The sequence below is a fragment of the Equus asinus genome, chromosome 3, assembly GCF_041296235.1.
Source record: "Equus asinus isolate D_3611 breed Donkey chromosome 3, EquAss-T2T_v2, whole genome shotgun sequence".
Taxonomy (NCBI): domain Eukaryota; kingdom Metazoa; phylum Chordata; class Mammalia; order Perissodactyla; family Equidae; genus Equus; species Equus asinus.
In genome coordinates this window covers 160,414,971-160,434,384 of record NC_091792.1, presented here as the reverse complement: position 1 = coordinate 160,434,384, position 19,414 = coordinate 160,414,971, and the positions used below count along the sequence as shown (strand labels likewise).

The 19,414-nt window shown below is 51.6% G+C and overlaps 1 protein-coding gene across 6 annotated transcripts in view; it reads right to left on the bottom strand.

Annotated features, from left to right (window-relative positions):
* The window catches only part of ZFYVE28 (zinc finger FYVE-type containing 28), a 113,730-nt gene that overhangs the window by 47,479 nt on the left and 46,837 nt on the right, over nucleotides 1-19,414 (bottom strand). For all 6 annotated transcript variants that reach the window (XM_044767953.2, XM_044767954.2, XM_044767957.2 and 3 more), the window contains exons 2-4: nucleotides 14,403-14,543; nucleotides 3,693-3,830; nucleotides 1,426-1,628 (exon numbers count right to left, since the gene is read on the bottom strand). In XM_044767953.2, coding sequence (XP_044623888.1) covers nucleotides 1,426-1,628; nucleotides 3,693-3,830; nucleotides 14,403-14,543 — 482 coding nt within the window. The remainder of the gene's footprint in view (nucleotides 1-1,425; nucleotides 1,629-3,692; nucleotides 3,831-14,402; nucleotides 14,544-19,414) is intronic.

Here is a 19,414-nt window from a genome sequence, read left to right as displayed (position 1 = left end):
GAATGAATGAAGCAACGAGTGCGCGGGTGGGTGGACAACCCCTGAGCCCTGGCCGTGGGCGAATCTCGGCGGCTGGGGGGAAGCAGCACGGGCTAGGCCGGGGGGCTCACAGGATGTTTCCTGAGCAGGCATAGGAAACTGACAGTCTGTCCAGCCATTCCCCGAGTGAGAACAGTTTCTTTCCTAGTAAATCACTAATTTTTCCTTGTTATGAAAGCTCATTTGGAAAATCTGACGGAGACAGAAAGGGGACAGAGAAAATGAAACTGGCTGTGGGCACTCCCACCTCCTAAAGAGCCGCCTTTGACCTCTGGCTCCATCTCCTTCTAGAGGTCGACAAGTTACAAGAGGGACAATTCTTATTAACAGAGACCGCCATGGACATGGATTTGGGGTCCTGCTTTTCCTTGCCCACCGTGAGTGTCTGTGTGTTGAGGCTCCTGGCATGCCTGCCCCCAGGCACGGGCCTCTCCAGAGCCCTCTCCCCGAGGTCCCCCGGGCCTACTGCCCGCGTCCCCTGCTGGACACATGTGTTGGAGGAGCAGGTGAGTGCAGCCTGTGGGGCGGGGCGGGCGGCACTAACTGCGGAGGAATGGGGCAGGCTCTGCCTTTTGAAGGAGCAGCAGCAGCTCCCCAGGCTGTGGGGCAGGGGGACAAGCAGCAAGAAGGAGCGGTGAGCATGGAGCAGGTGGATGCTCCCCACTCCACCCCCCAGAGCCCCGGAGCTAGTGAGCGTGTGGGCTGAGGGGAGGTCTCCGTGTGATCCGTGCAGACTCCCCTAGCCCAGGGAGGTGCCCTCACCCTCACCCCCACCCACAGAGTTAGGGGCCCCAAGAGCAGCGCCTCTTCATCCTTGCCCACACCATGGCTCAGGTCTGAGTGCACAGAGACGGGTTTGTGGAGTGAACGGATGAACAGCTGGGGTGAAGGGGCAGCTGGCGACCAGGAGCAAGCCTGATATGGTAAGTGCAGGCGTGGGCTGCAGGCAGAGGCTGAGGTCAGAGGTGGGAGGTCAGAGAGGAGGGTAGGAGGAGCAGCAGAGGCTGATGGTGGCAGCACTGACTGTGCTGAAGGAGGCTCCAGGGCTCCAGCGCTGGGGTATATCAGGGAAGGGCAGAGGTGGGGCGATGGACACCTGGGGTCTCATTTATCCTGGGTCACCTCTGCTTGTCTCCAAGACACATCTCTTCTCTCTGAAAAGTTTCACTCCCCCCACCCCGTCCCGCACATCCAGACATCGTGTCCCCCAGGGGTTAACTACACCAGCTGAGGGCCCTGAACTAGCCTCGGCTCCTCCCTCTGCAGAATTCCCTGGCTGGGAACATCAGGATGAGCCCTGCAGAGCTGCCCCCCACTACCCCGCCACCACATAAAGCAAAGGCCGTGACCCCATGCCGCAGCACACACGTGTGGCCCTCAGGTCACCTCAGCTCGAACTCGGCAAACAGGACGTCGAAATGCCTCAGCACCTCCCTCATCTTCTCCGTGTAGGTGTTGAGGTCCCGCAGCGCCTGGTCGCGCAGGGCGCCCCGCACGTCCTCCAGGCTGCGGGTCAGCTCCTTGGCCAGCGGGCGCATGGCCATGCTCTCGAGCTCGCGGTTCATGATGATGGAGCCGGCGGCCAGGCACTGCAGGCAGAAGAACGCGGGTCAGGAGCGGCCCCAGAGCATGCGCCGCAGTTCTCAGGAGTCACGGGTAGCATGCGCATCCTGAGAGCCCAACTGTGGAGCCTGATGGGCCTCGTGGGTCCCGAGGCTGCAGAGCCCCACTGGTGTTCTTTACTGTAAATGCACATCTTCCTCCAGCTCTGCAGAGAGCAGAGTTCTAATTCGATTAGCCAACACTGAGAAAGACTCCCTCACCATGAGAGGATTGTGGTCCCCAAAGCCAGTGAGACCCGGGACAGGAAGGCAAAAGGCGGTCCTCCCCCAGGTCCTCGCTCTTGGGAACCCCCTTGCCCCGTATTCCCATCATCTGGCACCTGGTCCCTCTGGTTTCTCTTAAATCCAGAGCAACCATGGTGGCAATAAACACTCTCACTGTGACCGACGTGGTCCTCACACAGACCCCAGGGGCAGGCAAGGGAGGGGAAGGCCAACTGAGGCCCTCAGGTTTGGGGGCTCCAGGAGGGGGACCCCCAGTCATGTGACTCCTGTCCCCTCCTCACCCAGCCCGAAGGCCAACGGGGGGAGCCCAGGAGCTCCCACACACCAGCTTCAGGGCTGTGCTCCAGACACATGGCTCTCAGGGCTGGCCAGGGCTCCCGGAGATCGCCAGCCTTTCTAGGAAGTACAGACACCTCGTGTCCACAGATGCTTGCTGCTCAGAGAAACCAGACCTTCCTCAGAACCGACACTCATCAGCGTGGGAATCCTCTGGCTCCTGAGCAGTAAGGAGGCCCCCTGGTGCCCGCAGATCCACACACACCTGCCCTGAGCTTACGGAAGCATTTCCCAGGGCATGTGTGGGGTGCGTAGGTCACCCCAGCTTGCGCTACACGCTCAGTAACGTGGGGTGTTCGTCAGACCCAGCTCCTGGCTGAGGGGCGACGCATCCAATGCCCGCTCTGGGCTGTGGATGTGGGGCTCCACCAGGTTTGGGCCAGAACCATTCAATCAGCTAACCCCGTCAGCGATGATCAAGAGAAGAGGTGGGACGAGAGGCAATTTCCCAAGGGACAGAGGGACAGGGTCGCTGATTTCCCAGACCCCCTGGGAGGGAAGCGTGGAGCTGGCCGGTACGGGGACCCTGCACAGAGGAGTTGGCGCCCCAGTGCCCATGTGTCCCACGGGACACTGGACCTGCATCGTCTCATGGCTCCACAGCTGCCCCTGCCCTTGGGGCCCACTTTACAGAGATGAAAAGTGAGCCTAGGAGGATGCATGGCCTGCCTGACAGGAGCCGCAGCAACAAGGTTCAACCAGGCGGTTCAGGGGAGCAGGGTGGGACGGGTGGGTGCAGGGATGGGGTGAAATGGGCACAAGGGCCAGGCATTGTCAGAGGAAGACGGGGGCATTCCAGGGATTCATCGGGAGCAGAGGCACAGAGGAGGGAACAGCGCAGACGGGCATGGACATCAGGCTGTGGACCTCACACCCCAGCATCCCAGGGCACAGCCCAGGGTAAGAGTCTGGGGTGTCCACAAAATGGGGGTACAGGAAACCGCTGGCTGAGGGGAGGCTGGTCCTGTCACCTACAGGAGCTGGGCACCTTCCCCTCAGTGCCTCAGTTTCCTTGTTGGGAGATGAAGATCAAGATCTGAGGAGTTATTGTGAGTCGTGGCTGAGTAAGGTCCCAAGGCAGCTCACCTGCCCCCAGGGCGGGAATGAACATGCCTGTTGCTGGGGGAGGGGAAATGCTGTTCTCAATATCAGCACTGTTGCTACGAGAACCACTTTTAGGCCCTACAGGTCTGGGGCCTGAGAACTCATAAGAATCACATGTGAAATTTCGTGTCTATATTTGCTCGTGTAGTTTTGGTGGAGCAGGTTCACGGCTTTCCCCCGACCGTCAAAGGGGCTTGTGGCCTAACAGGCTCAGAACCATGCCATCTGGAACCTGTGGCTGATGGGACCCCTGGAGGAGGAGAGAGCGTGTCCCTGCACCTGCAGGTGCACAGGGGTGAGGTTCATAGAGAAACAGTTGGACAATGCCCAACACTGTGACCCTGGACCCAGGCAGCTGCCCGCTACCTCAGCGCCGAACCACAGCTGGCCAGCCAGGTTGTCGTGCCGGATCTCCTCAGGGAACTTGACACAGAAATCCCGGGGGGCGCGGTCCTGGGGGATGCACACATCCATGATCTGGTTGATAATGTTTAACACGTTGTCCTGAAACAGACGAGAAAGTGCGCTAAGACACAGTGCCAGCCGGCGGCTGTCAGTTACTGCTTGGAAAATACGAAAAACACGTGGAGTCCACTTTACCATTCTTTACAGACAACGAAAGTGATACGGTAACACATCCACACTTGCTGCGCAATTGCTACAAAAAGCTCCAACGTCCCAGGAATACCTAAAGAGGGAGACTCCTGCCTCCCCTCTCTGACCCTCATGCTCATTACGCTCACGCAGGTCACACAGAGTGTGGGCCCCACCGCGCACGTTGCTCTGTGACTTTCTCTGGACGATGCCTCGGGGAGGATGCTTCCCATGTTGCTGTGTAGATTTTGCATTGCCCTATGTAACGGCTGTACCGTACGCTTACCTTCCCTGCTGACCCACACTCAGGCTCCCTGCAGCTCGGCCACCATGACGGGTGTCTCTGAGCATCTCTCGTGAACATCTCTACATGAATTTCTTAGGATAGAGCTCGAGAAATGAAATGCTAGGGGGACACACACACACAAAGTTGATTTTCACCACCAAGTGCTGTGTTGCTTATATTAACATTACAGGCCTGTGTCATCCTGGGCATGTTCACAGCACAGACAAGAGCTGCTGTCAGGGAGCGGCATCACTAAGAGACAATGTGTAAAGCTAGCCTTCTCAAACCCGCCCGCAGAGTGGACTCCAAGGCCCCCGCCCTGCGTGGATATAAGGGCCTCACCCAGCACCAGCGATTGCAGGAGCCAGGAGGACAGACAGGCTTCAGCAAGCTGGGCACCCGGGCAAAGCCGTCGTCCTCTCTGAACTTGAGTTTACGCCTCTGTAGAGTGAGCAGGCCAAGCACAGCTGGTCCCCAACTCCGTCATCCAGGCAGTACCCCCTCCCAACCCCTCTGGAACCAGCAGAACGACCACAGCAACGAGTAAATCAGGCGGCAACGAAGAGGCTGTGGCTTCCTTCAGGGACTTGGAGACCCTGACTCTGCTCCTCAGGGCTGTGCAACCCGGGACAGGCTGCTTGCCTTTTCTGATCCTCTGAGCTGTCTGTAAAAGAAGGCCGTGATTCCTGGGCTGCCGGGAGGACTGTGTGAGCCAAAGTCTGTAAAGCCCTTGGCTCCGTTCTGACCCAGCACAAGCCTCAATACGCGGTAACTTTTGTTTTAAAGACTCTGTAAAATTATTTTGCTTAATTTCTCCATGTTCAGAATACAAAGGATAACTGTTTTGAACATTTTGTGTATACAGGGGTAACAAGCTCGCATTTTAAATCACATTCCATTCTTTTCTTAAAATAGTCCTGTTCTTTAAACATCTGCCATTCATTCTGCAGGATTACAAGAACGTTAAAAGTTTAGGTTTTTTCTTTAATTTGTTAAAGATAAAATTAATACCCATTTGTCACAGGAAAACTGGAAACACTGGCAAAGTGTAGAAGCAGGGAAAATGTCCTCGGGGAACAGAACGACTTCGGGTTGTGGACCTTTCCTTCTAATTCTTGTCCATGGGCCTGTTTCCAATCAGAGTTGAGATCGCAATTTTGTATCCTGCTGCTTACTGTTGGAACATATTTTTATAACTCTTCACAAATCCAACTTGTGACAGAAGATTCCAGCATACGGACCATCCTGTTAACTCGCTGCTTCCCCTCCTGCTGGACGTTTACCATGATTCTAATTCTCCCCCACCACAAGTAATGCTGCAGTTACCAGGGTGGTGCGTGACATTCTCAATTTGGGGTTATTTCCTTAGGATCCACTCATTTCTAGAAGTGGAATTACAAAGTCAAGAGTGTAAACTACATTTCTAAGCTCTGATTACAATCTGCCAAACTGCTTTCCAGAAAGATTGCACTATCTGACAATCTCACCCTCGGCAATTTTCTATCTCAACGTCCCTCCTTTCTACCCTCTGAGGCTTGAGTTCTGTTTTTCTTAGGAAGCAGACATGAAAAATCACCATGAGTGGGAAGCATGACCTTTCTAACACAAAAAGTCATCGCACTAAACTCTAAGGAAATTCTGCTCCATGAGGAAAACGTTAAGCCTCTACAATACAACAAATAAAAATAAAATTCAACCGACATCGAGTGGTACGATTGTGAGTTCTTTTCAAAAGGCTTTCTGGGTGGGACGGTCCCTTTCTCATGATTCAACAAACTGATGAACAAATAATGGCAGTAACAGTAGTTAGTGCTCAGAATACGTCAGCTATTAAGAGCCAGGGACTTGAGCTCAGCGGGGTGGCGTGGCTTGCCCAAAGTTGTGTGGCCTTTTAGCGGCAGTGCTTGGACTCACTCAGCCCCTGCATGGCCACCTACATCAGCGGCCTGAGGGCGAAGGCAGGGTCTTTTTTTATTCGCTGATGGGTCCCCAGCACCTAGAACAGTGCCGGACACAAAGCATGCCTCGGTAAACATTTGCTGGGACTTCCGATTCCAGCCAAGACAGAGTAACAGGAACCAAATGTAACAGAAACCTCAAACAGCAGCAACAGTAAGGGACACAAACAAGACACTGGACCTCCAGCAACAAGTGATCCCCGAGAAGAGAAACATAGGAGGTGAGACCTATGACCGCACCGCTCACTGCCTTGAGGGAATTTTCAGGTCACGGCCCAGAGAGAGGGTACCAGGTGGAACCCAGCAAACTCAGTAGTTGAAGAGACCAAGCTGCAAGTCCAGGGAAGCAGAGGCAGCTAGGATCAAGAGGACAGAGACCAGAGAAGACAGAGCTGCCCAGAGAGAGCACCTCTGGGGAGGCCCCGAGGATTCAGCAGGGAGCTGATTCACACAGGCCTGTGGGTGCCTGGACAGATGTACCCAAAGGATTGGAGGAGCAGCCCCCAGAGCTCTCCAGAGCCGGAATAGCAGACAAACTCATCGTTCACAGGGCATTGGAGAGAGTACCCAAAGTGTCTTGCCTCAGTAGTGGAGGAAAGTTAGCCCCAGACTAAACACAGCTCTGACCCTGCCTGACTTCTTAAAAAACAGAATCCAAAAGGATCAAACTGTTTCTTAGTAACCAAACAGCGTAACAAAACAAAGCTCAAAAAGATTAATAGGAATACAAAAATATTCAGCTCCCAGCAAGGTAAAATTCACAATGTCAGGCATCCCATAAAAAATTATCAGCCTTGCAAAGAATTAAGAAAATATGACACATGATGAAAAGAAAAGGCAAGCAATCAAAATCAACCCAGATCTGACACAGATGAGACAATGAGCAGTCAGGGGACATTGAAACAGTTGTTAGAACTGACTTCCATGTGTTCAGAAAGTAAAGTAGAGACAATGAAAGAAATAAAAAGGACCCAAACTGGTCCAGAGATGAAAATTACAGTATCTGAGATGGAAAAAAACAAAACACTGGATGATTTCAGTAAAAGAACAATAAACTAGAAGACATAGCAATTGAAGCTCTCCAAATGAATCAGAGAGAAAATAACAATAATAAAACAGAGAGCATCAGTGAGTGGTAGGACAACTTCAAGATGTCAAATACACATATAACTCAAGACTCAAAGGAGGAGGAAGGGGACAGAAAAAAAATATTTGAAGAAATAATGGCCAAATTTTTTCCAAATTTAATTACAACTATAAACTCACAGATCCGAGAAGTTCAATGAACCCTAAGCACAAGAAACATGAGAAAAACTATACCAAGTCATAGCATAATCAAATTGATCAAAACTAATAAAAAGAGAAAACCTTACAAGTAGCAAGAGAAAAAAGACAAGTTACACACAAGGAACAAAAATAAGAATGAGATTAGATTTCTCATTGGAAGCAACACACGTGAGAAGAGAGTGGAACAACATCTCTAAAGTATTGAGGGGGAAAAATCATTAACAACTTATCATTCTAGACCCAGCAAAAGCATCTTTGAAAATGGAAGGTAGACTTTGTCATTCAAACAAAGGCTGAAAGAATTCATGACCAGAAGACCTGCACTACAAGAAACGCTAAAGAAAGTCTTTTGGGCAAAAGGAAAATGATACCAGGTGGAAATACCGTCATGTGTCACTCAACAACAGGGACTCGTTCTGAGAAATATGTCATTAGGGAATTTCATTGTTGTGCAAACATCATAGAGTGTACTCACACAAACCTAGATGGTACGGCCTCCTACACACCTAGGCTCTATGGTACTAATCTTATGGCACCACCATCCAATATACGGTCTGTCATTGACCCAAACGTCATTATGCAGCACATGACTAAAGATCTTCACAAAGGAATGGAAAGTACCAGAAAGGGTGACTGCTCAGTAAATATACAAGATTCTCTTATTACTATTTAATTTTCTATAAAAAAATTTGACTTTTAAACAAAAATACTGACAATATAGTGTGAGCCTAAACATAGGTAGAAGGAAAATGTATGATGATAATAACATGAGACTTCTTTCATGTGGTATAATACCACCTCACATGCAGTATAAGAACCTTACGATAGTTTACTCCCATTTCTTCCTCCTGGATCAGCTGTCATTACTGTCGCTATTGTTGTGTTTTTGGGTGATAGGGTGGATGATAATAAAAATAGTTAATAAAAAATCCAAACAGTATAATTTACCATATCAACAAACTAAAAGGAAAAAAACCCACATGATCAACTCAATAGACACAGAGAGAGAACTTGAAAAAAATTCAATATCCATTCCTGATAAAACTCAGCAAGCTATTAAAAGAAAGCAACTTCCTCAGCCTGAAAAATGGTATCTATGAAAACCCTATGATAGCTAGCATCAGAGCTGATGGTGAAAACTGAATGCTTTCCCCAAAACTGGCCTATCGATTCAATGCAATCCCAATCCAAATCTCATCAGGCTGTTTTGTACACATCTATAAGCTGTGTCTAAATTTCCTACAGAACGGCAAAGAACTCAGAATAGCCACAACCACCATGAAATCGAAGCACAGAGTTACAGATCTGACACTGCCTGATTTTAAGACTTGTTATAAAGCTACAGTAAGCAAGACAGTGTGACATCGGTCTCAAGACAGATTAACGGAGCAGACTAGAGAGCCCGGAAATAGACCCACACGTATAGGCACAACTGATTTTCAAGAAAGGTGCAATAAGAATTTAGTACAGAAAGGATGGACTTCAGTGGAGAAAGGGTGGTCTTGTCAACAAACGATGCTGGAAGAACTGAAAATCCATTTGCAGGACAAATGAATGTTGGCCCAATCCTCACACCATATACTAAAGTTAACTCAATATGGATCATAGACCTAAATATAAAACCTAAAACGATAGGGGCTGGCCCTGTGGCCGAGTGGTTAAGTTCATGTGCTCCGCTGCAGGCGGCCCAGTGTTTCGTTGGTTCGAATCCTGGGCACAGACATGGCACTGCTCATCAAACCACGCTGAGGCAGCGTCCCACATACCACAACTAGAAGGACCCACAACAAAGAATATACAACTATGTACTGGGGGGCTTTGGGGAGAAAAAGGAAAAAAATAAAATCTTAAAAAAAAAAACCTAAAACGATAGAATTTCTAAAAGAAAATATAGGAGAAAATCTGATGACATTGGATTAGGGCAAGATTTCTTAGATATGACACCAAGAGCATGATCTATATAAGAAAAAATAGATAAATTGGGCTTCATCAAAATTTAAAACTTATGCTCTTCAAAAAAACTGTTAAGAGAATGAAAAGACAAGCCACAGACTGGGAGGAAATATTTGTAAATCATCATCTGAAAAGGACTAGTGTCCAGAATATATAAAGAACTCTCAACAGTCAATAAGAAAACAACTCAATTATTCCTGTGAATTTATACACATGGAGACGTCGTGCTATCACGAGCCGTCCCTGCCTGTCTGAGGAGCCAGTCAGCTCTCCCAGATCCCCCTGGCCTCCTTCCTTCCTGGGACACAGCTCTTGGGACCCCACGTCCAGACATCTGACCACAGCCGTGCCCAGGTGTAGACCATGGCAGACAGGAGGCTGGGATGTGCAGTCTGGACGCATCAAGGACCCTTCTGCTCCCAGAGAGCCCACCTCTGCTGTGGTGGACACCAGTGCCTCCAGCATGGGGAGATTCAGGTAGTGTCCCTCGCCAGGTGTGGCCATGTTCACACAGCACACCTCCAATCAGCACACCGCAGATCTACAGCAAGGTGCACCTGCTCCCACCGAGACCCCATTCACTGGCTACACCCAGGCACAAGATCCATTAGCACATTTTGCCATTTAATTTTCTTCACTGAAGCATCTAAAATTATGCTCCCTTGACAGTGAAAAGTGAGGGTATGACTTAAGAGGAACAGGTTGATGAGAGAATTCACCCCAGAGCAACTCCAAGCTCATGGGCATCATGACATCCAGATCCAACCGTATCGGTGTCCCAGGGCCACCATGACAAAGCAGCACACCCGGCGGCTCAAACAGCAGGCGTTTATCTCCTCACAGGCCGGAAGGCTGGACGTCCGGGATCAGGGTGTGGGCAGGGCTAGCTCCTTCTGAGGCCTTTCTCCTTGGCTTGTACATGGCCATCTTCCCCCTGTGTCCTCACACGGTCGTCCCTCTGTGTGTGTGTCTGTGTCCTAATCTCTTCTTCTTATAAGGACACCAGACAGATTGGATCAGGGCCACCCTAATGACCTCATTTTACCTTCATTATGCCTTTAAAGACTCTGCCTCCAAATGGAGTCACATTCTGAGGCATAGGAGTTAGGGCTTCAACATACGAATTTGGGGGGAGACACCATTCAGCTCATAACAACCCAGGATTCATTTCATCCTACTGAACCAACAGCATGATTTCTTAATCCTTTACGGTTTTCTGAAGCAAAAAAGAAAACAAAAAACTTGCAAATGTCATCAGAAACCACTTGCATACTCATGTATGCCCCAGTCCACAGTTTTCCCGAAGCACAACGTTTAATTTATACAAAAATGCATTACTTAGATTCCTTCTAACTGGAATTAGCATCCACCCAGTTCATGCTGCTCCTTTCAAATCAGGCCCACGTACTTCTCACAGCACGAACTCTCTTAAGAACAGGAGGCTGCTGTTTACTGAGCATCCATGATGTGCCTGGCATCAGGCTACAGACTTCATCTAAAAGACCCCATTTGGGGGGCAGAAGCGTTCAAAATACTACACCCCAGCATGGCACCGGCCTGTCCAGCTAACCCATCATGCCCTGAGGAAGACGAGGCTCCCAGGACAGAAGGATGAGGCTCCCTAAAAGTACTCTTGCCCCAGAGCCAGAAGTGCCGCAGAACAGATCTGAGAGCCTCGTGAACGTGACCCAGCCAGAGACCCACAAGTGGACCCCTCCAGGGGGGCCTGAAGGTCTGATGGGACCCAGGAGGCCTGAGACGCCCCAGACAAGAGTACTCGGGGAACTGTCACCAAGGCCAGGGTCAGACAACTGGGATGAGGAGGAGAGCTCCTGCTGGCAGTCCTAAGCCACTGGCCCCAAGGCTGAGAAAGTCATGACCTCTGAGTACTTGGCATGGGGGTCCACATCCAGCTGGGAACTGACTCACAGACGCTGGGAACACTGGGGGACAAGGGGACCAGCTAAATCTGGCCTCCAGTGATCTCCCCAGGACGATGGTGCTCTAAAATCAAGGCCATCAGGTGGCCCGGCAGAGCGGGCTGCTGTCAGCCGCCTCCATCAGAGCTGCGCATTTTAACTCGGGTTCACCAGACCTTTCCAGCTGCAATGAAACGCACACCAACCCATGCTCACGGGCCTTTGTTCAAGCAGCCCCTCCCCGACTATGGTGACCTGCCAAAGCGCCTCACTCCCGCGATGTTGTCCACCCTCCACACAGGGGCAGAGCCTCTCTGAGTGACTGCTGCCGAATGAATGAATGAATGAATGAATGAACGATTAAATGAACAAGAAGCTCATGATAGTCAAATAGAATGTGAAGCAGGAGTGAAAATTAGAAAAGACAAAATGCCCTGTCTCAAGAGAAATGTTAGAAACAAAAAACACTTCCCAACTTAAACATCTAAGCTTTGTAGCAACTCATGACAAAAGAACTGAGAACCCCTGACCCAACGCAAGGAGCCCCAGTGACTGGCCTGCTGGACAAAGATGTCACGGTGATGGATCTTTATTAGGTTACAGTATGTGCACGAAGGCATCCTCTGGGGCTCTTCCAACTCCTTTTCCCTGCATGGGTGGCTGCATAGAAAGCCAGGATCCAGGATGCGTCGTGTGGAAGAGCTCTCACTGCAGGCCTGACTGTGGGCCCTGCGAGCCTGCGTGGGGCTGGCCCTGGGCTGGCGTCAGGAGCCCGGATGTCAGGAGGGCTCCCAGCACCCTGCCTGATGTGAGCGGCTCCTGTGCCTCACCTGTTTGTGGAAACAGTGCTGTCCGTGCTGATGCCCCTTTCCCCCTGGGGGTCTGGAGTTGGGGGCGTACCGGGCAGAGGGGCCCACAGGACCAGCCACCAGTGAAAGCCCTGGGTCTGAGTCTCTGACGGGCTTCCCTGGTGGACAGCACTCCACACGTGTTGTCACAACACGCCGCTGGGGGAATTGAGCACATCCCGTGTGATGCCATGGGAGAAGATTCTAGAAGCTGGCTCTTGTTTCCGCTGGACCCACGTGCCTTCTCCCTTCACTGATTTTGATTTGTATCTTTTCATTGTGATAAATCTTAGCCGTGAGCATGACTATATGCTGGGTCCAGTGTGTCCTCCTAGTGAAAATTTGGGGGAGGTCTTGGGGACCTGACACAGGAGTCTTTAGAGAGGAGTGAGAAATTAAAGATGCTTGTGTTGTTCTATGAGTGCGAGATCCTTGTGGCTAATTTGTATGACTTGTTTCTCGACCCTTTTGAAGTTGCCTTGTCCACATCTAACTCCAGAAGTTTTCCTTTCTTAGATGCACCCTGTCAAGGGTATCCAAAGCACTCAACTTGTGTGGAGAGAAGGGAACCCTCATACACTGCTGGTGGGAGTGCAAACTGATGCAGCCACTATGGAAAACAGTATGGAGATTTCTCAAAAGACTAAAAATAGAAATACCATATGATCCAGCCAGCTCATTACTGGGTATCTATCCAAAGAACTTGAAATAAACAATACAAAGAGGCTTATGTACCCCTATGTTCATTGCAGCACTATTCACAATAGCCAAGATGTGGAAGCAATCCAAGTGTCCATCAACCGATGACTGGATACAGAAGACGTGGTATATATACAATGGAATACTACTCAGCCATGAAAAAGACAAAATTGTCCCATTCGTGATCACATGGATGGACCTTGAGGGCATCATGTTAAGCAAAATAAGCCAGACAGAGAAAGACAAACACCACATGATTTCACTCATATGTGGGATATAAACAAACTTATGGACAAAGAGGACAGTTTAGTGGTTCCCAGGGGAAGGGAGTGGGTGGTGGGCAAAGGGGTGAAGGAGCACACTTATATGGTGTCTGACAAATAAAAATGTACAACTGAAATTTCACAATGTTACAAACTATTATGACCACAATAAAAAAATAAATTAAAAGAAGCACCCAATTTGGTTTTCACCCCATTTGGTCAGTTTGTGTAAGAGGCAATTACAATAACCAGTGAGCTGGCCTGAGCAGGTTTGAGAGCAAACACAACCCACTCCTGGGGGCTGCAGCAGGTGATGGGAGCAGGCACGGGCGGGGGTGCCAGGGAGAGGCCTCCTAGCTGCGAGTGGTCAGCGTGCTGCGGGCACAAGGAAGGACATCCTCCAGTGGGAAAGCAGAGGGTCGATGGCCCAGCAAGTCAGGAGGCCCTCCCGGCCCCTCTAGTCCCTGGATCCTCCTGAGAGATGGAAACGCAGGGGCTCCTGGGGGGTCATTCCAGAAACCAGCCAGGACCTGCTCCTCTCGCCCTGTCAAGGATTCTGTAAGAACCTAAGTCCTTCTCTAACCCCCTTGATGCTGCAGACACACGGGGAGAGGTATGCCTCCCCGCACCCTGCCCTCTCTACGTGCTCTGTGATCTGAGAAGCACACCCCAGCCCCCACCACCCAGGGCAGGGAGGATCCAGCAAGACTTGTGGGCGGAATACATGGAGGACGTTCCAGAACTTTGTGAACGACCCTGATTGTCACTTGACAAAACTGTGCATCACGCCACATGCTCTCGTGCTGGTAAAACCTCGTGAACATTTGGTAAACTGGGAGGATATTACCGGCAGGGCTTCCAGGGCCATCTCTGAATTCTGCAGCAGGAGCTCTGGGCGCCTGAGGCGGCAGAGTGAGAGCCCGTGCTGCCCTGCCAGCTGTGAGCATGGCCGCAGCAGGCCGTCCCCTGTCCTCTTCTGGCTGAGACCCTGGTGGCTCTTCATCGCCCCCACCTCCCCACCCCTGATGGCCACTCTCCAAGGGTGTCCTGTGCAGTTTGCCACTTCCAACCAGGCTCTTTCTCCCACGCTGTCCTGCTCGAGACTGACCCTCCTCCCGGGTCCAGTATTCAGCGGGACCAAGAAAAGCCCCAGCTCATCGAGCCCAACACCTCGCCCAGGCCGACCCTGAGATGTCCTTAGAGGGTGCGAGCAGGTGAGAAAGCCTCAGGTTCACTAATAACAGGCGCCTCCGCCCCACGCCCGCTCACCTGGCAGGAGCGGAACTGGCTGACGAGCAGTGTGCACCGCTGCGGGTCCTTCCGCCCGTCCAGGCTGTCCAGCTCGGCAGCCACCTGGTTCAGCTCCTCGTCCGCATAGTAGAACTGGGCCAGCAGCTGCGGGTCCGACCTCTGCAGGGGAGAGAGGCACAGGGAGCTTGAGCAGGTGACAGCCCTCAGGCAGGAGGCTGGAGAGCAGCCGGTGGCGGCTCTGTTCTCAGGCCCGAAGCCGGTGGCCATAGGGCCCGAGTCCTCAGCTTAGGACACAGCAGCAGCGTAGTTTCTCCCTCCCGTTTCTTTCACAACAATCTATGCTGCTTGTCTCGTGCCCTACCTGTCCTGAGTCCCTCTGCATCTCAGCCCATGGGGCTGTGCCGCTTCTGGGAAGGCCCCAGGGGACAGCGTCTCTGTGGGGAAGCCAGACATGGAGTTATACATGAGGCCAACCCTGTGGTTGGATGACTCACAGATAAGGGGCTAAGAACAGTGGGGTCTTAGGGGGCCACGGGATGATAGGATCAGCTCTCAGAAAGTAGTTTTTATTTATAAAAACAATACCAAAATGATAAAGACAGCCACTGAAGGAAGTGGCGAGGACTAACACAATTTTACTCAAATGCAGACTTACAGACAGTGCGTAATAAGTGCTCGCCTCCCCTGCCCTCTGGAATCTTCTCAGCCCTTGGCCCAGTTTCTGTAGCGCCAGGAAACACCAGTGCTTCGTGGCAGGAAGCACTCCTCTCACAGGGCTCACCTTCCACCAAACGCACAGGGTGTTCTCATTCTGGGTCTGGAAGCGCAGCCACCCACTTAGAGCAAAACCCCACTCCCGGCTCTGACCAGCTGACCCGCTCCCGCTCTGCTCCAGCCCCACCAGGCTTCTCCTCCCACACACCAGCACCAGCCAGCTCACTCCCCTCTGGCCCGAGGGGCGATGGCGCATTCCTGGATCTGAGTTTCCAGGATTAGGAGAAGCCCCCAAACAGATTATTATAAAAGGTGTTCTTCATGATCATGCAGAGAAAGACAAAGGGGAAGGAAAGACACCAAGTCACACACGTGTTCAAGTTTGCTCGCAAAATCACACACACACAGCTCAAAACCAACACTCAATTCCCTCTTCGTTCTACCTAAGAATTAGCACACGGTTGTGTTTATTACCGATATTTTGTTAACCATAAGATAACACTTTCATAATTTTCAGTCTCCCTTCTTCTCTCAACTTACTTCTCAATGACCCTGTCTTCTCCCTTCACTCTGGCATCTGCCCTCTCCCCTTCACGTGGCCTGTCCCAGGGTAGCTTTTCCTTGGCTCAGGGGCCTTGGCCCATCAGTGACCAACTCTGGGTCAGCTGGTGAGGCCCACCCAGCCCCCTGGGGTGGAAGTTAACCCCCAAATGAGGCTGAGCAGACCCACAGGGGTGGGGCGGGGCAGCCCATCTTCAGTGATCGGCCAAGATGTGAACATATGACCCTGGCAGGGTCAATGGGAGTCCTTCCTGGGACCTTTCACAGGAGGGCTGCACAGAGAAGAGCGTTCTCCCTTCATTCATTCACCCATTCATCCCGCCAGTGCTGCCTGAGGCCCGCTCTGTCGGCATACCGGGACATGGGATGCTGGGGCATGGGTTGCTGGGACGTGGGATGTGGGGCGTGGCATAGGCTGGAAGCAGGCAGACGCAGACCCGCCCCGACAGCATCCCAGCATCTCTGCCTCCCTGGTCCCAGGAGCTGATGCGTCCCCTCCACAGGCTCAGCTGACTTGCCCGGGTTCCTGTCACACTCAGGAGGGTCACCAGTGACCCTCTGTGATGAAACGGGAACAAGGTTGGGGTCAGAGGCTGGGCAATACTTCTTTGCCTTCTTCCTGTCAGCTTTCTTGTCAGTCTTTGCTGACTGGAAGGAAAGAGGGAAGGAGAGGAAGGTGAAGCTCCAGAGGCAGCTCCCAGGCCTGCCCCCCGGGCCCAGAGCCCCAGGGTGGGTGAGGCCCCTGAGGGCATTCAGAGGAGGGCCCGAGGCCGAGCTCTTTGCCTCTCAGATGCAGCCCCAGAATTCCCACCCAGCTCCATTGGCCACCAGCTCCCCCACCTTGGCCCCGGTTCCCATGTGCCTCATCCCAAGGAAGGAGGGAACACCTCGCACAGCACCTTGTCACCAGTTACATGGGGCCTCCCTTCCCAGGGAGGGGGCTGCAGCGAGGGACTGAGGCCGCCACCTGACCAATGATGTGTGGCAGACACCTCTGGTGGTGAGCGAGACACCCTGACACTGAGCTCAGGAGCTGACCCTGGTCACGACAGCCCACTGGGGTCCTTCTGGCCCCAAGCCCACCAGACCCCCTCACAGCAGTGGCGTGGGAAGGTGGGGAACATGGGCACAGTGGGGACGGTCCCACAGCAGACGCCTGGCTTTGACCCAGCACCTTGCCCCGAGCTGGCCTGACGCCCTGCCGGCATTTGTTCCTGCAGCCCTGACCACTGCTCAACGACAGGACACCATCTGGCCTAGAATACAGGCCAGGCACTGAATTAGGGCACTGGATGAGGACACCTCCAGGAAGCTGAGTCTCTGCTCTGAGAAAGGGGGCACGATACGGGGGAGCCACACCCTAACCTGCCCAGAGAATAACTTGGGATCGGTCTCTGCCCTGGCACCAACCCCCTCACCACATGTAACCAGACCTGAATCCAAATATTCACACCAACTGCGCCGGTGAGCTTGTCCCCCTCCGCTGTAGGCTGTGCAAACCGCAGCCAGCAGAGGCAGAAAGGAAGGAAGGCTCAGGAAAGGCTGAGGGTGGCCGGGGTGCCAGCTGTCAGTCAGAGCCCTGCCTCTTACACGCTCCCATCCAACCTGGCTGTCCCTCTCCGTGGGCCCAGGAGAGGACTGAGCCTCGAGAACGCTTTGCTTGCACTAGGCCCCTCAGCTCACACACACACCTTCTTCTGTGTTTTGGAGAGATTGACAAACAACTACATGTGTGAACATGTGGGACCGTGTGTGGGGGTGAGTGATAAGTGCCATGCATGTGTGTAAGTGCACATGTGTGTGAGTGTGTGCATGTGAGTATGGATACCTGTGCATGCAGCTGGGTGTGGGTGTCTATGTGCACAAATGTGTGTGCACCTCCAAGCATGTGTGCTTGTGTGCACCGAATGTATGCATGAGTGAGGGTGCACGTATATGCACTGCATGTGTGTGCACGAGTATGCACGTCAGCGTGTCGCACCGCTGCAGTTGTGCATATGTGTGTGTGTGCACACATCTGTGTGAATACATAAATGTGTGTGCCTAAAAGCATACATGGGTGTGTGTGTGTGAGTGTGTATGCATGTGCAAGAATGTGACTGTACATGTGCGTGGTCTGGGGAGAGAGACTGGGAGATGAGGAGCCAGCTGATACTCTAAATGGTGCCCTCACCCACATTCCCCACCACGCCTGGAGTCAAGCGCCCCCACAACCCTCCATTATGGCCCACTGGGGGCCCATTTCCCATCCTGCAGCCTCCTCTTGGCTTTGGGGCAGAAGCTGGGGGGAGGGAGAGAAGTTAGCCCCGACAGAAGGACCAGACACTTGTTTTCTGAGCCCCCAACCAAGGGGCTCACTCTCATGCCTTCAGGGCCTGGCAGCCAGCTAGATGAGGGGAAGACAAAAAAGAATAGTGGGGCCTGTGGAGAACTGGAAAGGGCACGCCTGCCCCGTGGAAAGAAAACGGCACCCAGTACTGAACGCCCCCAACGCCCCCCCAGACTTGCGTAGGCTCTAAACGTCTCCACGACCAGGAGGAACAAATGTTCTCCAAACTCTGCCTCCTGCTTCCCTGTGAAGGGCACGGGGCATGTGGCACAGTCGTCACCTGGGAATCCACGCAGTCTTACTTTGCTTTGATTTCAGTAAAGACCTTCAAACCAGACCACAGCTGTGTTGCAAAAAGAGAACTGTACCCACACACACATAAAGCAGAACAAATTAGAAAATTCAGAATTTTTTTTTTAAAAACTAACCATTATCTTTATTCTACTGAAACACACATTTTAGAATTTTAGTTATGCCCTGAGATAGTTTTCCAGCCACTCAGGACTGGTATTTCCAAGGGAAGAACCAAAAGCTCCCTGTCCGTCCAGCAGCGCGGCCTGTGGCAGGAGGAGGGTCTTCATCAGTTGTGTGAATCATGCTCGACCCGAGACCCCAGGCGCGGTGTGAGATCAAACCCCCAGGCTGGGTTCCGGGCAATGAATTAACACAACTTACAAAACTCAATTTGTGCTGATTAACAGAACCCAAAGGAAAAATTTGGGTGCTAAATTTCCATTTCTAAGTATGCAGAGTATGAAGTGAATAATGGCAGTCCCCAACTGCTCATCACTCAGATCTAAACTGGTCCAGCAGAGCAGAGTCTCTCTCAAGTCAGCTCACAGGCGGGACTGATGAATGAAAGAAGGTAACATTTAGGAGTGTGACAAACTGTCTTTCATTGATTTGACTCAGCCAGCTTTATTCACCACCTTAAAATTAAATTTTAAATTAAACTTTTTAATATCCCTAAATAAAATGTCCACAACAAACAGAATCAATTGATATAATTGGAAGAAGTAGTCACCCTATTTTGAAATAAATATTGTAAGAGAATAAGTTAGAGCCCAGTAGGAATGTCTTTTTTTTTTTTTTACTGAGGAAGACTAGCCCTGAGCTAACATCTGTGCCAATCTTTCTCTACTTTGTATGTGGGTTGCCACCATAGCATGGCAAATGAGTGGTGTAGACCTGCGCCAGGGATCTGAACTGGCAAACTGGGGCTGTGGAAGTGGGGCACACTGAACTGAACCACTACACCACACGGCCAGCCCCAGGAATGTCTTTTAAAATCATACTATGTCAATATTTCCTCAAAGATAAATTCACAGCAGTGAAAGTTTTCACTGTTTCAAGAAGACAAAAGTACATCATGAAGAAAGGATTTAGCTTAGGCGGTTACACGACCAGTGAAGAAGCAACCTCAAAG